This window comes from Copadichromis virginalis, linkage group LG11 (genome assembly GCF_057382275.1).
Source record: "Copadichromis virginalis isolate Kocher_CV1m ecotype Utaka linkage group LG11, C_Virginalis_male_GT1.1, whole genome shotgun sequence".
In the NCBI taxonomy this organism is placed as follows: domain Eukaryota; kingdom Metazoa; phylum Chordata; class Actinopteri; order Cichliformes; family Cichlidae; genus Copadichromis; species Copadichromis virginalis.
The window spans coordinates 38,579,777-38,592,816 of NC_140628.1; the positions used below are offsets into that span (position 1 = coordinate 38,579,777).

Consider the following 13,040-nt stretch of genomic DNA (forward strand, 5'->3'; position numbering starts at 1 on the left):
CAGCTATGTAAATATGGACTTTTAGAAAGTCCGGTATAGTGACAGATCAATAAAATCTCAAATATAGGTTGTAAATATGATAAAGTTAAACTTTGCATGCAAAACACCTAAAACTGTAAAAACCTTGAGAGACACACAAATCGTTTCCACACAAACCACAACACACAGAGATTGATCTTATTTAGATGATCACTGAGCTCCTTTATTTGATTTTGGTTTTTCCAGTTTAAATGTGCTGTTTTTGTCTTGTATTTGTGACCTTGTTAAATTAGTTTGTCTGAGCATCGTATTTTTTTATTTTATGGAGCTATTTGATAACTATTTAGCTGCTATTTAACACAGAAACTTCAAAACTTGGGGGATCAATAAAGTATATTGCATCTTCTTGTGACCCAATGATGTCACAATAATTAAAACTTCTCTGTATGTCTGTACATGCCCGTACATTAACAGGTGCAGATTTCAATGGCGATTCTTGGGAAACATTAAAGATGTATATAACTATGACAGGTCGATTTTTCTTCAACAACAAATTCTTTTATTGCTACCAAAAATGAGAATTATGATTTCATGCCACCTCTGAATCTCTTTTTGCCTGCATGAATACCTCTGCCTGATGGAGGAGGCAGAAAAAACCCCACTGCAACTATGAGAAACCCTCAACTATTTTTTTTCTTCTCATGTGTAAGATCGCAAATTGATCTTAAACATTCTGCATTAGTCTTTTCATAAAATAATTTAAAACCTTACAGAATTCACTAAAACGATGAACCGAATAAGAAGAAACATCTACAGCTATGACTTCATCGCTATCAACTGAACTTGAACTGTACTTTAATGCAATACCACTTTCACTTTATACCAGAAGATGGAGCACAAAGTTGATGTACCCCGTTATTTAACCTAACAAGTAAAAAGGAATTTATTCAAATCCACAGGAAACGAGTTCAGGGCTATTTTCTTTTGAAATCCATCCATTCTCATTCCCAACACGTAACATACCAATGATTTGTTACATCCCGAGGCGTATCGTAGTAACGCGAAATGTAACCTTCCGCATCCCTATGGTACGATTGTGGATGGAATCCAACAGCGGTAACGCTCCAGCCGTCTATTCCAGCGCTAACACTAACCTTAACCATATCAGGTAGTGTGTTCCAAAGCGATTCATGATCAGAATGTAAAATAAATATACATGTCTAGATTCACTCTCATACCTCCAAAAGCGTACTATCCCGATGATTTGTCACATAGCGTTGATATGTTATGTTTTAGGATGAGAACATGTTGCTTCTGAAAACGTTTCAAAATGCTGCCCCTTCTGGTGAAAGGTTTAGTTCATATTTGCAGATCTTAATTACACCAATTCTCATTAAGACATTACAGTCAAAATAAAGATTATGAGCATGAAAAATATGAATGAATCCACACTTAAACTGTTACTTTGTTTAAATGTTTAAGCAATATGAGCACAGACTGATAAATCCTGTCTCAGTAGTGATAATATTACACGGAAAATGGAAAATAATTATTTCTTTCGAAAATGATACAGAATACCCGAGATTCTCACTGAATTTTGTTTTTTCTGTTACATAAATAATGTCCTGGGTGAGGTGTACATACGCCACCACTTACTTTATAATGTGACTTCTTGACCTTTATTAAGATTAGATAAAAACTGTATTTTTTAATTCTGTAACTGTAAAGTGTAAACTGCTATGCCGTTCCTTTAAAATGGCATTTTAATATAATAAATGAATTTCAAACAAAACCTCGTCTACAGTTATGCATTTGCATTATTTGGGTTTTCTTTTATTCTCCACTGCAGACCAGGTGACCTGGTATACCTATCGCCCAAAGACTGCATCCTTCCTACAAATGATGCTTCTGCAAGCGGAAGCAGGTGAGATGTCAATCACACTCTTATTTCTTAAATGACTGTTATTCACTTAATAGGGACCCACGGACACGCAGTATTTCCAGCGCGTGGGGTTACTAGTTGTTGCAGTAGGCCTCTTTAAACACAAGAGGTCGCTATGCTCCTTTGCATCAGCGGTGGTTAAGATTTGCTCCCTTCAAACAAACTCTGAAATTAAGCCAAATCTTTGGATTTCCCACCGGGTCTGATACCTGCTGCCCAGAACCTCTGCTGTTGTGACATCACCGAATTTATTTTCACTTTATTTTTTTCTTGTCCTGGAAGTAAAAGAGCCTCCGCGTCATAGAGACCCAGCTGGAGGTGACAGAAGTGAATAATGCGAAGGTTAAAGCTGATGGAAGCTAAACTGAAAACCAGTTCTCAGCAGGTTTCGTTTGTTTGATGTAAACACTCTTCTTCTCGCCACACATCGTCAGGACAGTTATTTTCCTCGGATCGTACCACAAAGTTTGTCCGTGGGGGGTTCGTTTCGTTTGGCTGTTAGATGTGTGTGTATGTGCACATACATCGAAAAATTCATTTAATCATAACATATAGACTTAAACATTTTTGTGTGTGTTTTGTGTGTTTATTTATGAAAAAGACAGCAGGAGTTGTGTTTTATTGATGAGGTTTAGCACAGCTCCCCCCCGCGCACTAAGCTGGTCGCCCTGGTCTCGTCCTTTTCACTTTTCGACAAAAAACGCTTTGTCTGTTACTTCAATAGCGAGTTAGTTTGGTTCCAGTGCTGAGCTAACTTTGGTCTTTATCTTTGAATTCATTTTAAGAACAGGGTGAGGGAGGGTGTGTTTTTAAAAAAGTGAAATGGAGGAGGCGTAAGTGGAACTTTCTGTGCTGCGAATAAAGTCTGAGCGGCATCATTGTCGTGGCCTTCAGAGCTCGGGTCTGTGTTTAAGGTTAGCTGGCTAAAGGGGCTAACAGTTAGCTGGAGCCGGCCGGCTGATGCCTCTCTGTGCATCCGAAGCATGTTGATGTGTTCCTGTGAGAAAGTGGATTTTAACATCACGTCCCGCACCGTGGCCCGGCTGGTTTTCGAGGCCGAACAGGATAACAGAAACGGAGGAAACTCGTCCAATGGGAGGTAGGACTTCTACGGACTTTTAAGGCTCTAAAAGTTTGTTGTTCTTGGTTCTTCTTTGCGCCTCGGTGGTCTTTCTTTGCGCTGCGGCTGTTTAACGGGTGGCAGGAGGTCGGAAATCTTTCAAGTGGTTATTTTCTGCACCGCGACGAACCGAGCAGCAGACTTTTGCACAGTTTAAACCGCAGAGCTAGTGCGTCTGACTCGGCTGTAGTCGGTGTGTTTGTTGGTGCAGTCGGAGGAGCTTCGTTTCACGGCGGGGACAGATAAGGCTCGCTCGTGTGTGCACGGGGATCACGGTGGCTGGATTACTCTGGGCAAACAAGTCTGTGCCAAGATTGTTCTTGTTCAAACAGATCACATCAAATACTGTCAGACGTGCCGGGGCCCTAGCCTTGGAAGTTCACGCTTTGAAGGCAAACAATGGACACACACACACAGGTTATCGTAACACACGGAGTTATCAGAGTTATCGTAGCTTCGCGTTTGCTAATATTATTTTATTCAGTTTGCAGAGTGGATTTCCTCGTTTCACTGTTTGAAAATGTTATGATTATGTTTCATTGGTGTCAGTGTAGCTTTAGTGTTTTTGCTCTAATGCAGAGAGTATTTATGAGGATCATGATTTTAAGAAGTTCACAATAGTTATTACAAAAACATATAAACACACAGCAGTTTTGAAGGCAGGAGTGTTGACCTCCAAAATCTCTATAAACATCTGCACCAAAGCCTCACCAGGTGGGCTGTGATAACAAATTTAACCAAAGACTGAAACTAACACACATTCTGGGTTTTGCACAATGTCGTTTCAGTTTGTAAACACAAGAAACTTTAACAAAAAATGATGCACAAGCAATTACAAAGTGATTCTCTGTTGGAGGACCCGTCTGCACTCTGTTTTCGGATAGTGTTGGCCTTGGCAGTGCCAGCTGGGCCTTGATACCAGCCACAGATTTTCCAAAGTTTGTGTTTGTGTCTCATACTGAAAAGAAGTGTGGGGTTGTTGCTGTTATTTCTGCCCATTTAGTAAACATAATTCAGCTTGAGGTTTAAGTCAATTGAACCATATCGAAAAAAAGGTAGTTGAATGTTCCCTGGTGTATAACTTTTCTGACAAAAAAATTCAAATTTTTTTTCTCAATTTACAAGCTATCTTAGAAAACTGAAAGTTTACTATGAGTTGAGGCGTCTTTGAGGTATATAGGTGGTAGCTGTTATTAGCTATTTATTTTATGTTTCCACAGGATCCATTGAACAGTTATGGCTGCAGGATATAAAACTCCAGCATCTCTTAATGTTTCAAACCTAAAGCAAATAAAACTGAGCAGGGAGGGGGCATTGCGCTTGAAATCAACCCTTTTAAATCAACAGAGGCTCTTTCGGGGTTTTTGGATCTCTTGTTAATTCACAAATAAAACAACATTTACACCGATCAGTAATGTTTATCGGCTAATTTACCCCTATTTGGCTTGTTTGATCATAAAGGTTGCGTATCTGTTCTGGAGCAGCTGCGTTTTAAAAATTGGTCTCTTGAAGCTTTAATTAGTGGCTGTTATCTGAAAGCCCCAACATTCACCCAGTTTTGGCTATTTCAGAGTTTCTTGAAGGGAGAATTTCTTTAAATGATCCAAAAATAGTCAAACATAAATTAGCTCATTACAGATGAATTCTATTGATCAGTCTTCTGATAATCATTGCTGTCTGACAGAAATGTCTGTAATCAGTTAAACCATCACTTTAACAACTTGTATGTGAGGAAGCAGATTTATGATAGCTGTGGTCAGGTCCAGGCAGGCCAGCGTTTTGAACGCCAGGTTTCTGCTCTTGTTGCTCCTCAGGTGGCTCCTTCCAGACAGTGCTATGTTTTTCTCTGAGGCTCCTTATCTCAGGAAAGTCTGCCTAAACTCAAAAGAGTGAGACTTCTAAGCTGAACACAGAAGTGGGAGGATCGCAGAGCGTTTTAGCCTCTCGTTGCCAGCATATATGTACAGACTGGACAGCGGGAAGTGGATTGGTTGAAGAACTGAAACTGAGACTGCCAACAAGTTTTCTGCTGCGTATTTTTTCTCTGCAAGAAACCCTCAAACCTGTTCACTTGAGAGCTGTTTTGCCTTTTTTACCACTTCAGGAGAAGTTGACCAGCACCTTCAGAAGAAAATCTGTTAAATTCACAGGAAACATGGTGCGTAATCAATAAGTTGCTGTCTGTGGCCGACACGTGGTCGGTTTTAAATGCTCGTCCTTCTTGATGGCCTTGACTGAAAAGCTCAAAAGATGACGATGTCCCCTCCTGCAAGACCAGAGGGCATGACTCTGGCTCAGCCCATCCCCGTCCCAATGCTGACCGTCCTCCCGCCGTCCTCGGACACAGAGTCCTGGTCTTGTTCGCCTAGTCCCAGACCCCTGCGCTCCGACCGACCCCGTGGCTCCCACCGTAGTAGGACAAGAACCAAAAGGCGGAAACAGGAAGAGCAAGGCTGTGCTTATAAGCCGCAATGGGGCAAAACTCCACAAATCGTGATACAGTCGTCCACAGAGAGGGGAGCTGTTCAACATCGGAGTCCCTCGCCCTCTTTGGTTACTGAGATGGGGACAGCGAAGCAAGGTCGGGACAGTCCGTCACATGACCTCCTCATACCGCCGTCTCGCTCCTGGTCTCGTAGTCCGTCACCCAGCCGCCGCTCTCGTTGGTCCCTCAGGAGCCTGCTCAGCAGGGACTCTGACGGAGACCGCTGCAGGTTAGTGTGCTGGATTCAGTCAGTGATTTATTTGTTTTTATCTACAGTTTATCTGCTCCTCATGGCACAGGCCAAGCTCAAGCTTTTCTTTTTACCTTCAGTGATTCAAGTGAAGGTTCTTTCTTATCTCGCAGCACATAAAGTTCAGGAGGTCAGAACAGAGCGTCCGCACCGTGTTCAGCAGCCTCCTGGGTATTCTGTGCTTACCGCTGTGTAAAAACATCAGCCGATTTGCATTCAGGCCCGCTGAGACGGCGGTGACTCACACGAGCTGTGCAGCCTCTCATCTGTGCACATTTGGTGAGAGATAAAAAGCACATGACGCTCTCAGTCATATTTTTCTCTCTGAAACTACACGAGAGCAGCTATTTTGGATTAGGGTGAAGGTAATTACCTAAAGCTAGTGAGGACAGGATGAAAAGTTTTTCTTTCTTTTTTTATTTGTATGACATATAGCCAAAGTTCGTACAGTTAAGGAGGAGGAAAAAGAGAAGAACTGAGCTGTATATCCAGGGTTTTTCCTTTATATGTAAAAATAGGTGTGGGCCTTCTCGTAAAGCTTATTTGGGTGGCTGTAGCTCAGGTGGCAGAGCAGGTCAGCCACTAATCAGAAGGTCGGTGGTTCGATCCCAGGCTGCATCCTGGCTGCATGCCAAATATCCTTGGGCAAGATACTAACCCCGTGTTTGCCTACTGGTGGTGGTCAGAGGGCCCGGTGGCGCCTTTGTCCGGCAGCCTCGCCTCTGTCAGTGCGCCCCAGGGCAGCTGTGGCTACAATGTAGCTTGCTATCGCCAGTGTGTGAATGTGTGTGTGAATGGGTGGATGACTGAATGTAGTGTAAAGCGCTTTGGGGTCCTATGGACTAGAAAAGCGCTATATAAATGCAGGCCATTTAGTATATGTGATATAATGTGCCACAAACAGGACTTTAATATCACCAACCATTCCCATGTTATTACCGTGTATCCATATAAATGGCCCACCCTGTACTTATCTAAGCAGCACTTTTTCCTCTGAAGAGATGAAGAGATTATGTTCACAAGTAAACCTGAGGATGCGTTATCTTGTGATGGTGGCATTACATTTCGTGTCAGTGAAACTGTTTCGTCAGGGTTTGGAGTCAGTCTCTGCGTGCAGCTGTGCAGCTCATTTCAACATCTGTGCATTAACTCTTTATAACTATTTTTTTGAACAGTAATAAAATATATATATATATTGCACATCAGGTCATCTTACATATTAAGCCAGCATATTCTGCTTTAGCTCTTTTGCACACATCTGTTTCAATCTCCATATTTTTGCCTCTTTTTCTGTCATCATTTATTTATTTGTACTATTTGTATTTATATGTTTTATTCTATATATTAATCGGCATCTGTGGGTGGACAGCACAAGAATTTCATTGCACAGAGAAATGCCTTTTTCTCTTGTGACGCATGACAATAAACACTTTGAATCTTGAATCTCTAACCTGTCAGAAACCAGCTGCAGCACATTCGACTGAAGCAAGTCGGGTCCGGTGTGCTTCTGCAAAGCTTGATATTACTTAGGCAAGCTCCTTTTTCATGATTCTGTATTTAAATGTTCAATCATAGCTTTAAATATATTTTGATTAAAGAGTTGTCATCTCACCTTTCTACAATTTATTAAAAAAAAAAAAAGCTCAAGGAAAGTTTGTGTTTAAGCTGAAAGTAAATGAAGTTTCCTTTTTTATTCTTTAAGAAAATAACAATTTTGTGTCTCCAGGCAAATAAACATTTCATAACTGCAGGGTTGTTTTTTTTAATTGTTTTTACCTTTACTGCATTACAAAGGAGTCTGTGTGTAACAGCGTCTGAACCTCACCTAAAGAAAGCTGTGTCCTGGGTGTGATTGTGCTTTATGTTTTAACATGTTTAGTAGTTTGATTCCATGCAGAAGCTCATTAGTCCACCACTGCTCTCTGCATGTGGCTGCTGTGCTGTGCCTCTGTTCCCGCGGAGTTTCCCACTGGTTGTTTTTCCTCTTCTCTGCGTAAAAACCATAATCAGTGCTGTGGCAATGGCTCTAAGAAAATGCTATAAATGATTGTTCAGAGTTTGAACAGAATTATGCGGGTGGGGGTTAAAGTTCACAGCCTCTTCTTCCTGGAATCTCCCAAAGGAGCAGAAAGGGTCAGATCTGGTTACTCCAGGTTCAAGTAAAATTTAAACCGTTTATAAAGGGATGAGCTTGTTTGGGCAGTGTGATTGATTAAGGATGTATTTGTAATTTAGTTACAGGACAACTTTAAAATGATGAATTATGAGAGGAAATGTACTTTTCACCTTTATAGACCAACAACAATATAGCCTTATGATGCCAAAATAACTGGAGATATGATTCCTGTACCTCGTGACAGAATCTACATAATTCTCTATTTATTTTCCTCCCAATTTCTAATTATATGTATTTATTTATAGCTGAAAAGCTTTTATGCGACACATGTCTAAGAAATCCTCCCGTTTTGACTAAAAACTCATTACAACACAACTTCTTTTATTAACATGGGAGTGTTTTTATCTTAGCTTTTCTTTCCTCCCACATACCATACCAGTCATTTGTTTTTGCAGATTACCTGTTAAAATCCTGATTGAGTCCAAGTATGCTATGATGTCAAATTTAAAAAAACAAAAACCTAGAAGCAGTCAGATGGCAGGATCGCAGTGATAAAGCAAAGACTGTACCCTGTATTTAAACATCAACATCACTGCTCCAGATGACCTGAGAGGATGGTGTGACTTTGAGGACAGAACCCGGGTTATGTAAACTGTAAACAAAGAAAATGAGACCACCTCTGAAGGAAAAGCGGAGCTGAGTCAGGCACAAGGACCAGAGGCGGGTTCCTGCACTCTTTATCTGTTCCTCGGAATGATGACATCACCTCCAGCCAATGGGAGCGAGTTCCTGGTCTGATGATGTCATGTGAGCCCAATCAGATGAGGGATGTGTGGATCACTGCAGTGGGCTTCTGAGGGCATGCACATGAACAGCTGTGCCCTTGTCCTCTTCATCAGGCCTCCTTTTATTGACCTACTTATATTGTTCTGCAGCATATTAATGATTTTTAATGTTCACAGCTGACCCGGCCAGCGAGGATTAGGGAGGGTTTTTTAATGGTGAAAGCAAATGTTTGTGGAGCTTAAATGGAAAAGAAAACATTTGGTTTAAATAATGTTTGGTGAAACTGGGGCTGCACAGGTTTCAGAGTTGTCACAACATTTGCATGTTTCCCACAGATTTGTAGTTTATTCAGGTTGGGATGTGTCTGCAGTGAGTTGTCAAATAGGGCTGCCACGATTAGTCGACTAGTCACGATTACGTCGACTATCAAAATCGTCGACGACTGATTTAATAGTCAACGCGTCGTTTGAAGCTTTGTAAGATCACAAAAGACGCAGGAATAAGTAGCAGGATTTAAGAGTGTAATAACGGACTGAAACAGAAGATGGCAGCACTGCATGTACAAGGATGCCAGCTGCCGTTAAACCCCGAAGAAGAAGAAGTAGCTCCGTCCCAGAATTCATAGCGCAGCCCAGCTCTGTTGTCAACAATGGCGGCAGCTAGTTAGTTTTTATATTACTCTTATTATTCTTTCCGGGTCACAAAATAAACGTTTAACATGTTTTCAGGCGAGAATGTAGCTGTGTAAACCTCAAATATCTGCTCAGTTTATCAAGACACCGCATATTTTCAAAAGCGCTCCGACGTTTTCGGAGACGTCTGTTACCCACTAGCTCGATAGCTAGCCGGGGGCTAGGCTAACTAGAGCCGTGAGAACACCGGACTCCCGGCAAATCGTTTTCAAACCCACTGCCGTCACTTAGCTTAAAATGTTATTGTTTGGCTTTTTTTAGTATTTTATTTGTTCCTGAGTAAATCGGTTTGGCTGAGATTAAAGTTATAGTTTTTACACAGCTGAATAAACGTCAAGCAGACAGCTGATCATCAGAAGTGTGAGATGCTCGAGAGTTTACTCCGGTGTCCTGTTATATTTTAGATAGCAAGGAGTTTATTAAACTTCACCGAAACAATCTGCAAACTTCATTAAACTTTAATAAACTATCATCTTGTCTTTACTTTTAGTTAGCACAGACCTGAAACACTTAAAGCTGTAAGCTAATGATAGTTATATAAGAGCAGATGCTGCTGGTGCAATAAGCTGTACGCTGTACGTCCAATGGATGATGATCTGATTAGTCGACTAATCGCAAAAATAATCGGTGACTAGTCGACTATCAAAATAATCGTTTGTGGCAGCCCTATTGTCAAATATCACGTTGAATTATCAAATCAGATTGGTAATGGAGCACCATGATGTGAACTGACACTGAGGAAAAACAGCAGCATGACTGAGAACAGTTTTCTTGGACTAAACTGTGACTCAGCTGTTCGAGATGTAAGATTTAATAATAGAATAGAATCATAAATGTAAATTAAATAAATTTAAAATATGAAATATATCTGAAATAATACATATAATGTCTAATAATAATAACACAAAAGATGCTCGATATTATGAAGTGGACCCTTCAGTAATACAACAGAAAAAAACCCAACAATCATATGACCCGCTGTGACCAAGCACTTTGGCAACAGTGGGAAGGAAAAACTCCCTTTTAACAGGAAGAAACCTCCGGCAGAACCAGGCTCAGGGAGGGGCGGGTCTGATGGACCACCACTTTAAAGCTGTTCTTGTCTTCTGGTGTTGTTTTGCAGAGGACACAGTCTGAGGTTTGTTGTGTCAATGTTTTATGTGTAGAGTAATCAGTACAAGAGTGCACTCCATCAGTTTCATTTCATGGTGTAGGTTAAAGTTCAGCAGCTCTGTTTCCTCTTCGTACAAGTGCGTACATGCTCGTTCTAAGAGAGGAGTCATATACTAACATGATGTTCAGCCCTATAATGTGAGCATAATCACTCGCTGTATGGTATTAACTGATAATAACACGTGACCCATGTTAGTCACCGCATGAGTGCAGCTCTTCTGGATCACACTGCGTATATTCATTTGTTGCTGGTTTTAGGAATTGTTTTAGAGTTACTCACTTTTACTGGGCAGGACCTCATGTCAACTTTAACCAGCATTAGTAGTAATCAGTGAGGCTGCTGACTGACATTTGGAATAAAACAATACATGTGTGGTGTCTTTGAGCAAGAGGAATCTTTGCTTCTGTAATTGACATCGTATTTATTTAAACAGGAAAGGGGAGCAGAACTCATTCATAAGCAATGCTGCTTCAGTGCTGATGATTTATATATCGGACTGTGTCGTCATATGAAGTAATAACTGTCATTGTTCTAATATTTTTCCATGCAAATGTATTAGAAATGTTTTCTTTAATGTTTTTTAATGACATGTCAGAATCTTTTATTTGCTCTATGCTAATTTCCCACCATGAGGCATAGTGGGCTTCATCTTTTAGACCCAGAAGCCATGTCTGTGTTTTATTCGGTCTGTGTTGTTAACTACTAGCATGCCTGCCGTTTTGCCATTAGCGTAGCTTTAGCCACTATCAAGCTTCCTCCCCATTTGCGTTGATGGGTTGGGCTTCTTGTTTCCTTAGAAACAGACATTTAAAGACCTGCATGTTGAATCCATAATTCTAGATTTACCCTGAATGTCAGCTGCATGGAGGGCTTAATGTATATAGGTTAAGTGCTCTGTGAATGTGGTTTGTAGTCTAAGGTGCTGTGAGTCAGTAAGAAGAGCAGTATGAAAATGCCAGTCTTCTTGCAGCTTGACTGAAAGGCTTTTATCCATAGCTGTAGCCTCATTATAACTGTATGTGGCTGCAGTATAGCGGGGGAAATACTGCATGCATGTCAGTGAAACGAAGTCATGCACAATCATGGTGCTAATACTTCAGCAGAGATGATTGTGATGTTTACCTGTTACTATACCTTCACTGCATGAAACAAAGGAAATAACATCACTGATGGGGAGAAAGATGCTGACTACTGGCCCTGATAATCGCACTGTCACTGCTTTAACCTGGAGTTGTTAATTAGCTTTTGCAGTTGTATTCTTTGGTTTGTGTTACAGCATGTACCCTCACAGGCTCTGAGGTTTAAAGTAAGCAGCTCTTTGTTTGGCTGCTCTTTTACAGTGCATTCATCTGGCCTTACACATTACCCGCTTGGTGCATGAGACTCTGACATGAGTATGAGCCATCTGTGGGTGAACCTCAGAAAAGCAGATTACACACAGGGAGACAGAATAGTGGAAATGTGGGCCTAGCTCAGGCCAGTGTGGATTATGATGTGGACTGTAATCCAGAGGGATGGACAGAGAGCCTGAGGGTTAAAGGATTGGGTGGGCTCTGGACTTTGGCCAGGTGGACTCACTACAGGCAGACGTGGCCTCTGTACTGTCAAAGCTAGCCACATTGGAGTCGTGTTTGTAGCTTTACAAGATGCTATACTTGAACACATTAATAGGTAATGACCCACAAACTAACAAACCTTGAGGTTAGCTCCAAAAGTGACCATCCCCATGGACTCATGTGTGAAAATACAGTACAGCCTACTACAGAGCAAAGCAGTTTTTCTCTTTGTGGATAGTTTCCCTCCTCATAACTGGACACAAGGTGAGTTATTAACCTGCACAAAGTCAGCGCGCCTGTTTTGCTGAGTGAGATCCTAGGGCTTTAGCAGGCTGTGACTTGGTACTAATTTGCAGATATATTTGCTCATGTGATGCACGCGTGCACTTTATGGATGGCGCTTGTTAACAAAGCTTGCTAATATGAGCTGAAATCAGAATATTTAATCTGTGTTCTATATGCAGAACTAAGCCCTTATTACAGATTTTTTTAAAAATTGATTTATAAATGTGTATTAACTTAAATGTTAAATCATTTATATTTTAAAATCTGCAAAACAATAAATTGCAACATAATTGGGTATAAAGTACAGTATTTGAATCGAACATAAAGTAGAGTAGAAGTAGAACCTAGTCGTATTTTAGTGGGGACCATGCGACACACCCCTGGATATCCATCATGGATGCTTGTAGAAGTCAATAATTCACCTGAGTTAGTAAATGTTCAAACTTAACGAGCTGCTGACTGTGAGGAACCACTTCGTCCTCATCGAGATGAAGCATGATTTTCACCCTTTTCATTGTAAAGAAGTGCTCAGAGGGGGTTATATCATGACACCGATCCTCCCACCACTGCCTTTGGACTCAAGTGCTGTTAAACTTAAGACTCCCATTGGATGAGAGCTCTGATAGGGCTCGTAGTGGAATTAAGCAAATACTTT

At 41.0% G+C, this 13,040-nt stretch overlaps 1 protein-coding gene across 4 annotated transcripts in view; it reads left to right on the forward strand.

The window, feature by feature from the left end:
- gramd1a (GRAM domain containing 1A) overlaps positions 1–13,040 on the forward strand; it is a 45,840-nt gene that overhangs the window by 3,813 nt on the left and 28,987 nt on the right. For 2 of the 4 annotated variants that reach the window (XM_085472390.1, XM_085472385.1), the window contains exons 3-4: positions 1,829–1,903; positions 4,856–5,755. In XM_085472390.1, coding sequence (XP_085328516.1) covers positions 5,292–5,755 — 464 coding nt within the window. In that variant the 5' untranslated portion in view covers positions 1,829–1,903; positions 4,856–5,291. Of the gene's footprint in view, positions 1–1,828; positions 1,904–2,625; positions 3,021–4,855; positions 5,756–13,040 lie in introns of those variants that run through there. The other 2 variants (XM_085472386.1, XM_085472387.1) reach the window with 2 other exon arrangements.